This window comes from Culex pipiens, chromosome 1, assembly GCF_016801865.2.
Source record: "Culex pipiens pallens isolate TS chromosome 1, TS_CPP_V2, whole genome shotgun sequence".
Lineage (NCBI taxonomy): Eukaryota > Metazoa > Arthropoda > Insecta > Diptera > Culicidae > Culex > Culex pipiens.
The window spans coordinates 8798542-8814139 of NC_068937.1; the positions used below are offsets into that span (position 1 = coordinate 8798542).

The 15598-nt window shown below is 31.6% G+C and overlaps 1 protein-coding gene across 1 annotated transcript; it reads left to right on the forward strand.

Moving 5' to 3' along the window:
* The first annotated feature begins 975 nt into the window (after window positions 1-975).
* Window positions 976-1621, forward strand: LOC120413302 (uncharacterized). The gene is made up of 2 exons (XM_039574063.2): window positions 976-1299; window positions 1358-1621. The coding sequence occupies exons 1-2, from the start codon at window positions 1015-1017 to the stop codon at window positions 1559-1561; spliced, it is 489 nt and encodes a 162-aa protein (XP_039429997.1). The 5' UTR covers window positions 976-1014; the 3' UTR covers window positions 1562-1621.
* Window positions 1622-15598: the final 13977 nt, after the last annotated feature.

Here is a 15598-nt window from a genome sequence, read left to right on the forward strand (position 1 = left end):
CAGTTTTCGCTGCTAAACTCTTTCGTTTCCCCTGCTTTCACTCTGGAGGGAAAAAAATCGGACCACCCCATCATCGATGACAACCGACCCCTCCAAAATTCACCCCTTTTCCGTTGCCAGGTCTGCCGGTGCCCAGGATTTGATGGCCAAATCATCGGATTTGAAATTGTTACTCTTCTTTTGGGATTATCTTTGCACAGATGAAAATGTAAAATTTCAGAAGCTGTTTTTTTTGTAAATTTCATAAAATTGATGTAATTTTACATAAACGAGAAATTGCAACGGAAAAGATGAAAATTTGACTCCGCTAATGTAATTTTACATGTTTTTGAGGTAAAATTACAATTCTGCATACACAGAATTGTGTAATTTTACATCAGAAATTATGTAAAATTTCATCACCAAGGTGATCTTTCCATTATTTTTATTGTAATTTAATTTTACGGACAAATTTATGTAAAATTACATCAATTTAGAATAAAACTAATGGTGAAATTTGTTGATTAAAATTAATAAATATTTTCACAGTGCCAAATCAAACCCAAAACTGTCACCCTATCATGTTTCGAATCAGTAGCAGCGGAACCAAACAGAATAAAAGAAGCAGAAGAAGTTGGTGAGTGTGTAACTTTAATAGCATATCCTATTTTCAAGCTGGATTAGAAAGAACCCAGAACCCAGAAGCCCAGAAGGCGAGACTCCGGAATTCGGGGTGTTTTCGGTGGCGGTGGGAAGCACCACCTATCGCTGCAATATGTTCCATCTGATATCGAATTAGCCAAAATAAAATGGGAGACAAAAGAGGTAAATGTAATCACTTAGCAGTGTGAAAATTTTCTAAGCTTAGTTTTTTTTTAAATTAAAAATGAAAAAAAATTCACGTGGTTTATGAATGGCCCATATTTGTCTTCATAATTTTTGATTCTGATCAATTTCCACTCAACAAATCACAAACCAATCAAAGTAGTCCAACTTTTTTCTGCACTCGCGTCAAACGTCATCCCCACATTCAAAATGGCGACCGGAACGATGGACGAGCTGCTGCAGGAGCTGAACTACGACTTTAACTTTATGGTGCACGAAATCCGCACCTTGATGGGCCGGCTAAAGCTGTCCGAGCGGCGGGTTGTGGAGGCGTGGGTTCACAAGCTAGCCGGCGCCAACCAAACCCTGGAGGAGGTGCAGCTGCGGAACGACTTTCTGTTCTACCTGGCGCGGAACTGCGAACAGGGCGCCCTGCTGCCCCCATTCGATCAGCAACCCCCGCCGGGGTACGTGCTCAACTCGGCGCATTTGATGGTGAGGTTTGGCAAATGGTCACCTTGAACAAGCAACTAATCTTGAACACGCTTTTCAGCCTAATTTCGGGTCGGAAATGACGGGAGAAGCGGCGTCCAAACCGGTGTACGAGGCGTACACGGAATCGGCCGGAGGAGCGTCACGGAGGGCCGAGTTGTTCAAGCGATCGCCGGACGGTGGGGCGTTCTTGGTGTCGCAACCAGTTCCACGATGTGGAGCGTTTTGCTATTTGGCTATTGTGAGCAAACATCAGAATCCGTGATTTGAAGCAAAGTTTCCAAAATTGTGTTGTAAACGTTTTATTAATTGATGAAATATATTTTATTCAATCTAATTTTATTGGTGGTTGCAGGATTCGTCGAATCAGCTGCTAAACAAATCGAGCAAAATTTGAAGTTTTCTGTCGGATTTTCATCAGATTTTCTCATCAAATTTTCTTAAATTTTATGAATGGAAATTGAGCTAATAAACAATAAAATTTCAGTAAAATTAACAGATATTAAATAAGACCAAGAATGGCAAAATTGTCAAAATTGTCAAAATTGTCAAAATTGTCAAAATTGTCAAAATTGTCAAAATTGTCAAAATTGTCAAAATTGTCAAAATTGTCAAAATTGTCAAAATTGTCAAAATCGTCAAAATTGTCAAAATTGTCAAAATTGTCAAAATTGTCAAAATTGTCAAAATTGTCAAAATTGTCAAAATTGTCAAAATTGTCAAAATTGTCAAAATTGTCAAAATTGTCAAAATTGTCAAAATTGTCAAAATTGTCAAAATTGTCAAAATTGTCAAAATTGTCATAATTGTCAAAATTGTCAAAATTGTCCAAATTGTCAAAATTGTCAAAATTGTCAAAATTGTCAAAATTGCCAAAATTGTCAAAATTGTCAAAATTGTCAAAATTGTCAAAATTGTCAAAATTGTCAAAATTGTCAAAATTGTCAAAATTGTCAAAATTGTCAAAATTGTCAAAATTGTCAAAATTGTCAAAATTGTCAAAATTGTCCAAATTGTCAAAATTGTCAAAATTGTCAAAATTGTCAAAATTGTCAAAATTGTCAAAATTGTCAAAATTGTCAAAATTGTCAAAATTGTCAAAATTGTCAAAATTGTCGAAATTGTCAAAATTGTCAAAATTGTCGAAATTGTCAAAATTGCCAAAATTGTCAAAATTGTCAAAATTGTCAAAATTGTCAAAATTGTCAAAATTGTCAAAATTGTCAAAATTGTCAAAATTGTCAAAATTGTCAAAATTGTCAAAATTGTCAAAATTGTCAAAATTGTCAAAATTGTCAAAATTGTCAAAATTGTCAAAATTGTCAAAATTGTCAAAATTGTCAAAATTGTCTAAAAGGACAAAAAGGACACAAATTGTCAAAATTGTCAAAATTGTCAAAATTGTCAAAATTGTCAAAATTGTCAAAATTGTCAAAATTGTCAAAATTGTCTAAAAGGACAAAAAGGACACAAATTGTCAAAATTGTCAAAATTGTCAAAAATGACAAAAATGACAAAAATGACAAAAATGACAAAAATGACAAAAATGACAAAAATGACAAAAATGACAAAAATGACAAAAATGACAAAAATGACAAAAATGACAAAAATGACAAAAATGACAAAAATGACAAAAATGACAAAAATGACAAAAATGACAAAAATGACAAAAATGACAAAAATAACAAAAATGACAAAAATGACAAAAATGACAAAAATGACAAAAATGACAAAAATGACAAAAATGACAAAAATGACAAAAATGACAAAAATGACAAAAATGACAAAAATGACAAAAATGACAAAAATGACAAAAATGACAAAAATGACAAAAATGACAAAAATGACAAAAATGACAAAAATGACAAAAATGACAAAAATGACACAAATGACACAAATGACACAAATGACACAAATGACACAAATGACAAAAATGACAAAAATGACAAAAATGACAAAAATGACAAAAATGACAAAAATGACAAAAATGACAAAAAATGACAAAAATGACAAAAATGACAAAAATGACAAAAATGACAAAAATGACAAAAATGACAAAAATGACAAAAATGACAAAAATGACAAATATGACAAATATGACAAAAATGACAAAAATGACAAAAATGACAAAAATGACAAAAATGACAAAAATGACAAAAATGACAAAAATTGCAAAAATTGCAAAAATAACAAAAATTACAAAAATTACAAAAATTACAAAAATTACAAAAATTACAAAAATTACAAAAATTACAAAAATTACAAAAATTACAAAAATTACAAAAATGACAAAAATTACAAAAAATACAAAAATTACAAAAATTACAAAAAATACAAAAATTACAAAAATTACAAAAATTACAAAAATTACAAAAATTACAAAAATTACAAAAATTACAAAAATTACAAAAATTACAAAAATTACAAAAATTACAAAAATTACAAAAATTACAAAAATTACAAAAATTACAAAAATTACAAAAATTACAAAAATTACAAAAATGACAAAAATTACAAAAAATACAAAAATTACAAAAATTACAAAAATGACAAAAATGACAAAAATGACAAAAATGACAAAAATGACAAAAATGACAAAAATGACAAAAATGACAAAAATGACAAAAATGACACAAATGACACAAATGACACAAATGACACAAATGACACAAATGACAAAAATGACAAAAATGACAAAAATGACAAAAATGACAAAAATGACAAAAATGACAAAAAATGACAAAAATGACAAAAATGACAAAAATGACAAAAATGACAAAAATGACAAAAATGACAAAAATGACAAATATGACAAATATGACAAAAATGACAAAAATGACAAAAATTACAAAAATTACAAAAATTACAAAAATGACAAAAATGACAAAAATGACAAAAATGACAAAAATGACAAAAATGACAAAAATGACAAAAATGACAAAAATGACAAAAATGACAAAAATGACAAAAATGACAAAAATGACAAAAATGACAAAAATGACAAAAATGACAAAAATGACAAAAATGACAAAAATGACAAAAATGACAAAAATGACAAAAATGACAAAAATGACAAAAATGACAAAAATGACAAAAATGACAAAAATGACAAAAATGACAAAAATGACAAAAATGACAAAAATGACAAAAATGACAAAAATGACAAAAATGACAAAAATGACAAAAATGACAAAAATGACAAAAATGACAAAAATGACAAAAATGACAAAAATGACAAAAATGACAAAAATGACAAAATTGACAAAAAATACTTTTTTGATGTTTTGTTGTATTGTCGTTTTGATGTTTTGTTGTTTTGTTGTTTTGTTGTTTTGTTGTTTTGTTGTTTTGTTGTTTTGTTGTTTTGTTGTTTTGTTGTTTTGTTGTTTTGTTGTTTTGTTGTTTTGTTGTTTTGTTGTTTTGTTGTTTTGTTGTTTTGTTGTTTTGTTGTTTTGTTGTTTTGTTGTTTTGTTGTTTTGTTGTTTTGTTGTTTTGTTGTTTTGTTGTTTTGTTGTTTTGTTGTTTTGTTGTTTTGTTGTTTTGTTGTTTTGTTGTTTTGTTGTTTTGTTGTTTTGTTGTTTTGTTGTTTTGTTTTTTTTGTTGTTTTGTTGTTTTGTTGTTTTGTTGTTTTGTTGTTTTGTTGTTTTGTTGTTTTGTTATTTTGTTGTTTTGTTGTTTTGTTGTTTTGTTGTTTTGTTGTTTTGTTGTTTTGTTGTTTTGTTGTTTTGTTGTTTTGTTGTTTTGTTGTTTTGTTGTTTTGTTGTTTTGTTGTTTTGTTGTTTTGTTGTTTTGTTGTTTTGTTGTTTTGTTGTTTTGTTGTTTTGTTGTTTTGTTGTTTTGTTGTTTTGTTGTTTTGTTGTTTTGTTGTTTTGTTGTTTTGTTGTTTTGTTGTTTTGTTGTTTTGTTGTTTTGTTGGCAATTTTGACAATTTTGACAATTTTGACAATTTTGACAATTTTGACAATTTTGACAATTTTGACAATTTTGACAATTTTGACAATTTTGACAATTTTGACAATTTTGACAATTTTGACAATTTTGACAATTTTGACAATTTTGACAATTTTGACAATTTTGACAATTTTGACAATTTTGACAATTTTGACAATTTTGACAATTTTGACAATTTTGACAATTTTGACAATTTTGACAATTTTGACAATTTTGACAATTTTGACAATTTTGACAATTTTGACAATTTTGACAATTTTGACAATTTTGACAATTTTGACAATTTTGACAATTTTGACAATTTTGACAATTTTGACAATTTTGACAATTTTGACAATTTTGACAATTTTGACAATTTTGACAATTTTGACAATTTTGTCAATTTTGACAATTTTGACAATTTTGACAATTTTGACAGTTGTAATAGCTTGCAAATTGGCATGGTATTTTGCATTTAAATGCAATACCTTTTCTCAAAACTAGAAAGGTAATCGCAAAATCGTAATCGGAAGAAGCCCGATTTGATTCTCAACGCAAAACAAGGAAAAAAAGAAAAAAAGCTGAACATTAGGCCGCTTTCCGATTCTCGATCGGTGAGTGAAAATTTATGTTTTCATTTGGTGCACACATTTCTGTGCAAAAATAAAGGGGTGTGCTGGAAAAAAACAAGAGGGTTGTGTAATTCGAGTTTTTTTTTTCGTCCTCTCCGGACCAAGTTCTCGACCCTCTCTCGACAACATCTTTAAGCCCACAACTGTGCCCAACATTTTACGGCCGGAAAATGTGCTACCACTCTGTGTTTCGGCTTTGGGCTGGGTGCTGGAAAAACCAAGAGGGTTTGGTTCTGGGGTTGTTGTCGGTGGTCTCGATATTGGGGTTGATTCTGGTGGGTGCCGGCTTGGGTTTTGCAAGTTGTTGGATTGAGGGGGTTCATAAGATGAGGTTTATGAGCGAATGCGTCAATTTTGCTATTAGTTAGTTTATGATTAAATTTTTTGAGGGTGAGAAAAATTTCCAATAATTGCCTGCAACCAAAAAGAGGATACTCAATCCAACCTCAATATAATCAAAAGTCAGCTCAACTTCCGGCCACGAATAGCCTCAATTCGTTCCCAGAAGCCAGCACGATTCTAATTAAAACTTTAAAATGCACCATATTGCTCGATTCCGCAAACCAGTTTCTTATAAATAAATCCATTTTTCCAAGTGGTTGCCACTTTGCGTGTTCGCCGCAGTCTTATTGGTTGGCCTCAATCAGGTCAAGAAAAAGAATCCTTCTTTTTATAAACAAAAAAAAACTTACGTTGGCGCATCCTTTCTTGCTCGTGGAAGCCCCCACCCCAAAACTCAATCAAAAGACGCTGTTTGGTTAAAATTTCAATTTCCGGCTGCCCGCCATTTCGAAACAACCTGACACTTTCGGCCGAATCTTGGCTGGCACAAATTTTGGGCGCGAACGTCTTGAGTGACTTTTTGAGGAAAACCCCCCTCCACAAACAAAAAAAACTATCTTCAAAACAGAAGGGGAAGTTTTCCCCACACCATTGTTTGCCATTTTTCCAGCCCAAAGTGACAAATGATCAGTGAACCACGGAAAGCCAGCTAGGCAGCCAGCAAAACGGATGCAACGAAGCGTTTGATTTGTGTGTTTGGGTGGGGAATGTGGGGAGGAGAGTTAGGGGGGAGGAAGGTGAGGGCAGAAAATAACCGACAACCGGAAATTGTAGGTGTGCAAAACGAGGAAAACTTGAAAAACGTGCGCGCATTTTTTACACGTTCAATGGGAATGGTGTGCAATATTAGGCGTTGGGAAGTGCATTGAGAGAGGTAGAAGTGGGAAGGGGGGAAGTCTTTCTTTATTGTTTTCTTTTATTCGATTTTTTTTTGCAATGTTAACCTCCTTCCTGGTTGCGTTTGTTTACTCATGTTTACCTCATTGTTTTGTACAATTCTCTTATTTTTTTTAAAGAGTGCACCAGATTATAACTTTTTATTCTAATAATAAAATAAATGCCAATTATATGCTGCCCAGTACAACTCAATTTATACCGTAAAACGGGTGACTTTGATAGGTTTTTCCGCAAAAAGAAGAGCTCAAATTTAATAAGTATGGAATGCTATGGAATCATAATGACCATGGTAGAGAAGTGTTCAAAGTAGAAGTTTTCATAAATTTTTTGAAAAGTTTAAATTGTTAATTAACTATAATTATGAAAATGTGAATGAATAACATTATTTTTTCTCAACGAACATGATTTCAAATCGGAACAAAAGGAATGCATTTTTCGGATTCTTTGGGCAATTTTCCATTAGGAGAAGGTGAAAAAATTTGTGAATAATTAATATTAAGTGTTTTTGAAATATAATTAAAAAAAACTTCAAATTTAAAGGCATGTGCAAATTCAGTTTAAAATGTAATAACAATCGATTGTTTTATAAACAAAACTTTTTTAAAAAGGTTTTTAGGCAAAATTCTGACTTTTTAACAATTTTACCTATAATTTATATATATTTTGTTAATAAACTTAGTTAACTTAATAAAACACTGTTTTTTTAAAGCTTTATCAGCAACCAAAGTGTTAAATTAACTGACGTGAAAATAAAGTTAGAACGCCATAAATCCGATTTTAAAAAGAAAAACTATGACTTTCAAAGTCACCCCGGAATTCGAACTAAGAATTTTGTTATAATCATATTTTTAAACACTGTTGAAAGATTTTTTTTAAATATTGCATGAACATTGTGTGGGCTACCCCAGTACATGTTTTTAAAATAATAATCTTGAGAAAAACCTTACCAGTTGAAAAATATTCTGGAAATAAATTGAAACCCAATCAATGTCACCCCGGTTTATGGTATACCTAAATATTCGTAAAATCTGTTGAAGGAATTTTCTAAGCCATTTGGTGTGTTCGACAAAGTTGCAGGTATTTTGATGTATATTCCGTAAAAAAGGCACACGAATTTGTTTTGTGCTGATCAACTTTTTTCACAAAAAAAAACAAATTCATAAAATCCTTATTTTTTGAATTTTTGGATTGTTTTAGGAGGAAAAACGCTACTTTTGAGCCATAGGAAAGTATGTTAAAAAAATCGCTTAGTAATGATTTTTTATTTGTTTTTTTGGAAAAAATATAAATGCTATCAAAAAAAATCTAAGCTATTTAAAATAAAATCCAATTTGCCTTCGAAAAGTTCACCGATTTTTTGGTAAAGTGCACCATTTTCAAGATATATGTAGCCACTTAAAGTTTAATGTTAACTGAAAAATTTCTAAAATAGTGTCCATGATTGTCCATTCCTGAAAATATTTTGTTGAAAAGTTCAGAATTTTTTTAATAAAATTGCCCAAGAGACAAGAAAATTTAAGCTTTTAGAGCGAGTCCACGAACAGGGCATACCCCTTTGTATGGGATGTCGTTTGGACCTCACCAATCTGCCAGTATAGAGCATCCCAATTGGTTAAATCTAAAGGGAGTTTTTGGCATTTTAGTGAAAAAATAGCATAATTTTCAAACTCAAATAAAAAAGTGTTCCATTCAGATATCAACTCGGTTCGACCTGCAGTTTGTAGGGGAGGTCTGGGACTACCATCTGAAACTGAGAACGCTTTGGGTAAGGCAGTTTAACATATTAAATAGGGGAAGGTGGGGCAAGACGACCATATGGGGCAAGAGGAACAATCGCTCGTACGGCCGTAATTTTTACAATTTTGATTGTTTCCAGTATGAGGAATTGTTGCTAGCAATGCAATTAGCTGATTCTACTACCACGTAACCACCAAAACGACGTAAACGCCATGGGGCATAAGATTTAATGAAGTTTTTTACAAAACCTTTGTTTTCTTATAATATTTGGATAGTACAAAATAAGGCTTAGTGTTCGTTTTAAGGCTCATTTTATAAAAATAATATTTTTCCTAGATCAGTAGTGTCCCTACCAATGACTTGCACCTATTATAAAGTATGATTTACCTTTTGGTTATTTTTGTTGAGAGCTTTTAATAAATCTTGTGCAGGTGGGGCAAGTGTACCATATGGATTTTTAGTATGGAAAAAATTACGAATTGCTGCAGCAACATATTTTATTGGGAAATAAAAACATAAAAGTACTTAAAAACTGATAAACAATTGTTAAAAAAAATTGTCCCTGAAAAATATAGTGATATTATGAAAATTTCCATTTATTCATCTTAGTAATAATTTTTTTTCGTGAAAACGATCAAATTTTTAGTAAAATATTATTATTTAATCTAAAAATGAAATAAACGTTTCAAATACATTCTAATCTGATGTATTTAAGTGATAAAAGTTCAATTGTTAGCAAATTAACATGTTGTTTCATGCATTGTTCATCTTGCCCCAACGAGTTGTTCGTCTTGCCCCACTAGTTGAGAAAAACGTACGGAAAATCAAAATTTTTAAAATCAGTTTTTTACATTTAAAAACAGATTTTTTTAAAGACTTGTTCTATCAAAGTCTTAGACAAGACCTGGAATAAGATGATTTTAAAAAAATCCGACAGATTTTTTAAGGTTTTTGATGGGTTATAACGAGCATTTCCTTAGCTTGTTACACTTGCCCCACTTTCCCCTAGACACTTTTACTTTTAGTGAATTTTTTGGTTGTACATTTTTGCTCGGGGGACCCCTTAGATCAAATTTTCCGGTGATAATTTTATCATATTCGTGTTCCTGAGACAATTTCACAATAGAAACATACATAAAAATGTTTATTTTCATCAATTTTAACCCTTTAAAAAATGAATGTTATGAAAAATTAAGAAGCTGCTTTTTTCTGGTGTCATCTAGTATCCTTGGAAACGAACTTGATTTTCAATAAATGTGAATCGAAGATTTTGTTTAACTTTTATTTTTTAAAGGGTTAAAATTGATGAAAATAAACATTTTTATGCATGTTTCTATTGTGAAATTGTCTCAGAAACACGAATATGATAAAATTATCACCGGAAAATTTGAACTAAGGGGTCCCCCGAGCGAAAATGTACAACCAAAAAATTCACTAAAATTAAAAGTGTCTATTTAATATGTTAAACTGCCTTACCCAAAGCGTTCTCGGTTTCAGATGGTAGTCCCAGACGTCCCCTACAAGCTGCAGGTCGAACCGATTTGATATTTGGATGGAACACTTTTTTATTTGAGTTTGAAAATTATGCTATTTTTCACTAAAATGCCAATAACTCCCTTTAGATTTAACCAATTGGGATGCTCTATACTGCATTTTGTTGCAATTTTTAAGCCCTTTCAGATGCATCTTGAATTTTGCCTTTTTAAGATTTTTGACGTTTTTGAACCTTCAAATTTTGTGTCCCGATTTGCCCAACTTCCCGTTGACCTAATGTGCTCATATTTTGGCCAGATGCTAGTTTTATATGTACAAACAACCCCTGAAAATTTCAGGGAGATTGGTGAGGTCGATGCGAGATGCGTATGCTTTGCTCGTGGACTCGCTCTTAAGTCTCATCCAAACATTCCCATATTTTCTAATGCTAATATCTTAGCAACGAATGGTCAAATTTTCAATCATGGAAAATGAAACATTTTTTTTAATTGTTTGTCAAAACTAACATTTCTAAAGAGACAAACATTTAATATTACGATTGATTTGTAACATGTGACCTTATGTTAGGGACAAATAAGATAATTTTCAGTCATTTAAAGTTAATTAAGATGAGAAGTTATTTTTTGATTTTTTTTTTAGCTGTTAAGAATAGTCCTTTGCTTAAAACATCTGATTAATCAGAAATCCCCCAGCTCTAGAAGCAGAAAACAAAGAAAAACCCCATTGATATACAAAATTGTTGGCAAATTTATTTCTCCATAATATTTTTTAGAGTATTAATGGGTAAATATTGAACAAATTTGCTCATATTTGGCTCGGAGGCTTTAAATACCCCAAATAACTAAATTCAACTCGCAGAGCAAAGTTTTGTAAAAAAGTTCTATATTCTTAGCATCCTTATATAAAGCTGCCTTATTTGTATAAAAATTTTTGCGTGGAAACCAAAAATGAGCCATTTTCCCAAAATCTAGTGAATTTATAGTACACATTATCTTTGAAAATAGAAGGCATTTTGTATCACTATTTTGTGCATAAGAGTCTCTATTAAATGTTGGCAGTACATACAAGACGGCAATTAAAATATTCAGCAATCTGAAAGGGATCTGAAAGTCTTCGGCAAACTTGTAGGAATTGCTTTGGACTGCTCAGAAAAACAAACTTGATTTTTTTAGTTTCAAAAAACGAACCTAAAGAATTGCTCAAAATAGCCACATTTGAAAAAAAAATCTTTTTGAATATGTTTCAGATGACAATAAATGCAAAATGCTATTGCTCAACTAGATAAAAACTCATTTGGCCTTGCCAATTTTTCAAATACAAAATCATGATTTGCGAAAACTGTGAACAAATAGTTGACAAGTTTTCTTCGACTTATTTTTAGGTGTGTAACATCAAATTTTCAATCAAAAAGCGCTTAAAAGAAATTTAGATATAGAGCACCTTTTTAAAGCTATAGCCACAATTTTTGTTAAATATAAACTTGATTTTTTTTACATGTAAATGTCATTAAAAAGCTTTACAGTACGATGCCTCTGTGCTATCTTGTACTAAGCATGCTGGGATTCCTATCTAGTCAGTATAAAAGGAGGCATCGAATACCTGAAAATGAATTCTAGGGTAAATTTTTTTAGGCGTTAAATATTACGATCCTTCGAATATAATATTTTTAATTTAAATTATTTAAATAAAAAAGTGAGGTGAGGTGAGGTGGCAAACTGCTTGCGGAGTTCTTGGTTTTTTTTCACAGACTGCTGCCACGAGCATCCAAAAAAAGAATAAAAAAAGAACATCAGTAGAGGTGTTTTTTTCAACGAGAAAACCAGATTTTTTTGAAAGTTTTTTGCTTTTAAAATTAAAACATTTGAAAAGGCCCAAAAATAATAATCATTGACCACATCATTTTTGAATTCTGCAGAAACTTGTGGAGAGTTGCTTGGACAAAATAATGATGCCAAATATTTCGTTTATTATAGAAACAGTTGGAAAAAGTACATAAATACCAAATTTTATCCGAATCAAAAACACAAAAAAAATTTGTTGTCCGAAGTTTCACAAAATTGCTGAATAGTCTTTCTTTTGCTTGGTAAGAATTTTATAATTCTTAAAAAAAACGTACTGTTATTGCAATTGGAAATGCAATTAAAATCACGATTTTTTTTTCTTTAAAACAATTCAAAAGTGTTCATATCGTTGTCAACAAAATGGTCATCAAATCGCACCTCCTCATTGTTGTCATTCCCCAACACAAACCTTTAGTAACAGTTGAAAAGAACAAAAACAAAACTAAAATAAAAACCCCTCAAAGCCCCCTTTTGCAGGCTTACAGTCAACCAACGGCAGCAGCTGCCAAGTGGTGGCACGTGAAAACTGTTTACGCTTTGTCCACCCAAAACGGCGCGGCGTGTCGTTGTTGTTCTTCTTGGGCAAACTTTACCAAAGCCAGGCCAACGAACAGCCACTTCCGTCCGCAGAGCCCGGCGTGACGGCGCGCGGTTGACGTTTTTTACCCCCGGTGCACACACTAAGCGGTCACCGGCCACACCTCCCTCTTTGACACGGAAAGTGTGGACATAGGAAAGTTGAAAAAATTTTGTTGGAACGAGATTTGAAGCTAGGATCGAAGGGTTGGAGGCGGCGCGCTAGCCAACTGAGCTAATTTCCATTTTTTCAAATTTAATTCTTCCGTTCAAAGAATTTTCCTCGATTTGCTTCAGCTGAGCTCTAAAAAGAGAAAACTTCAAGCAATGTTCGCGAGACTGCTGCTGGGTGGTGGATCGGTGTTAGGTGTAAAAACAATGAAATTTTCCAACAATAATTGGTTTTGAGCCTGGGTGTGGTGCACCAGGTGGAACGCAGCACAGTGACTTGGGGAACAATGCCGCCTGTTGGTTGGATGGAAGTCCACAAACAGGCACGGAAGGTGGCCATTTTTCCGCACAATTAACACCGCAGAAGTTAAACAGAAAGTTTTGTACTAGAAAAGGGGGAGAGACTTTGAATTGAGTTCAGGTGATTTACCGATCGTGGAGTGTATTATTTCGAAAAACTTGAACTTCACGTAATTCTAGCTCGAACGAAAAACAAACAAAACTGCCACTAATATTCAATTAACATCTTCGAGGGGCTGCCAACCGTGATCATCCATCACTTGAAATTCCCTTAAGGAAGAGTGCTAATCCAGCAAACAAAAAAAAAGAACCCTCAAAGAAAACCCGGCGTGGTGGTTAACAGCGGAACGAATTAACTAAGCACTAATTAGACGTTACCTTAAAAAGGAGAGCAGAACAGAGAAAAAACTTCTTTTCCCGAAAACGCCTCACGGTGTTAAAAAAAGCTTCTAATTATGATTGCACCCAGGAGAAGTGAAGCGAAATTAAAGAGGGCCGGTGGCGCAAAACAAACGCAACTCCCGGACGGGAACGAAACACGGATCCTAATCCAATTTAAGGGATCATAATTTTACCTGGAAGACCGTGGTGGCGGCTTCCTTTTTTTTATTTGTACTGTTAACTTGGTGCAAAAGATAATGAAGATGCCCTCGTGAGAAGAGTGGCCTGGGGGAGTATTTTGAGGAAATGCTGGAGGGTTGGAAACGTGGTTGGTTGTGGAGATTAGCTTTGAAGATTTGAAGAAGCTAAAAAAAAAACAAATGGACTAAAAGCAAAAACAAAATTTCAAGACATTCTGAAATTAAAATAATGCTAATAAAAGTATCAATTAAAATTCGATATATTTTGAAATTTTTTGGCATTTTGGCAGCTTAAAAAAAGTAAGGTCGTTTCAAATATTTTTTGAAGTTTATGTCCCTCGACTCTGACCAAAGTCGAAAGGGGAGGTCAAAAAAATAAAAAAGTTTAAAAATTAAATTCACGAGCCACGGTTTTAAAATTTGAATGAAAAAGTGTTTAAAAATGCATTATACACCTGTTCAGTTGTTTTGCACTCATTAGTTGCCAAAATATCTAAGAATTGACGACAATTTATTTTTATTGCAAAAAATAGTTTTTGCGGTGCTGTACATTGTAATTTCATAAAAGTTCAAAATACTTTTAAACGAGCCTAAACATGCTAAATATGATTATCAATGCAGAAAATGCGTTTTAGATTGTTTTTAAGGGGTGTTGCAACATAAACTTTCAAAAATATTTGCAACGGCCTAAAAAGCAAAAAAAAAATTATTTGGACTTTTTTAAAAGTACTACTAAATCATTTAGCAGTGTTTTTTTTTGTTGCAATTTTGATTGGATTGCTGGTATTCAAAGTACAGCCTCTGGAAGCTTAAAAATTCTAAAAAAAATCTCAATGTTCATTGAACATTCTATTTGCCCTCCCCCTTTAAAATTTCTCCAAAATGGGGGGGGCAAGAAAATTAAATTTACCTAAATTCAATTGTTAATAGAAAAAAAACCTGAAAAGTCGATTGTTAATTATGTAGAATTTATTGTATAATGCTTATTTATGAATATTTATTTCAAATAAAGACTTAGTAATGTTATTACAAATTATGAATTTCGGAACAACAAAACGTTATATGTAGAAAAAAATTACATGAATTCATTGATATTTTGCAAATTTTTGATAGTAGCAAAACTGTAATTAAGTATTTTGTCATACTTATTGTTTCAAAATTTCGAAAATCTGGTTTAAAATTAAGTTTTTTTTAAATATTTCAGAAGCCTCAATCATCCAAAGTTCGATTTATTATAGGTTTGAGAGTTGGATAATCGAATTATGATCAAAAAATTCTTCGTGTTTATTTCATTTTCTTACTTTTATCATCTTACACGAGATCTGCAATTCCATTTTAGTAAAGTTTGAATGGTTCATGTTCATCACCTATAGAGGGTGGCAATTCTCGAGATTTTCAATTTCCCAGGAATCGAGAGTTGAACTTGGCAATTTCCCGGGAATTCCCGGGAACTTTTTTTTTAGTACGCCAACAGTGTCAAAAATTTAAAATGAATACTAATAAATTTGTTTTATTTAAATGAATTCAGTTACTGTTAATTCATACTAATTCTAAGAAACGTTAATATAAGCAGCCTCATTGTTTTGAGGAACTATATAAAACTTTTGATTTTTTTTTCTGAATCTGCAAAAACAAAATCGTTTCTTGAGTTTTTTAAGACTCAAAATTGTAGTTTAAAATATTTACGAATCTTAATTTGCACTGAGTGATTTTTCAAAAGGTTCACAAACTTGTTATTAGATTTTTGAAAAAAATAACAAAGATAGCTTATATATTATTTTCCATTATCGGGAATTTGGCA

Excerpts from the sequence above, each read along its gene's own strand:
- LOC120413302 (XM_039574063.2), top strand. The coding sequence starts at position 1,015 with ATGGCGACCGGAACGATGGACGAGCTGCTGCAGGAGCTGAACTACGAC. Across the intron at positions 1,300-1,357 it reads TCAACTCGGCGCATTTGATG|CCTAATTTCGGGTCGGAAAT; the intron begins GTGAGGTTTGGC and ends CACGCTTTTCAG.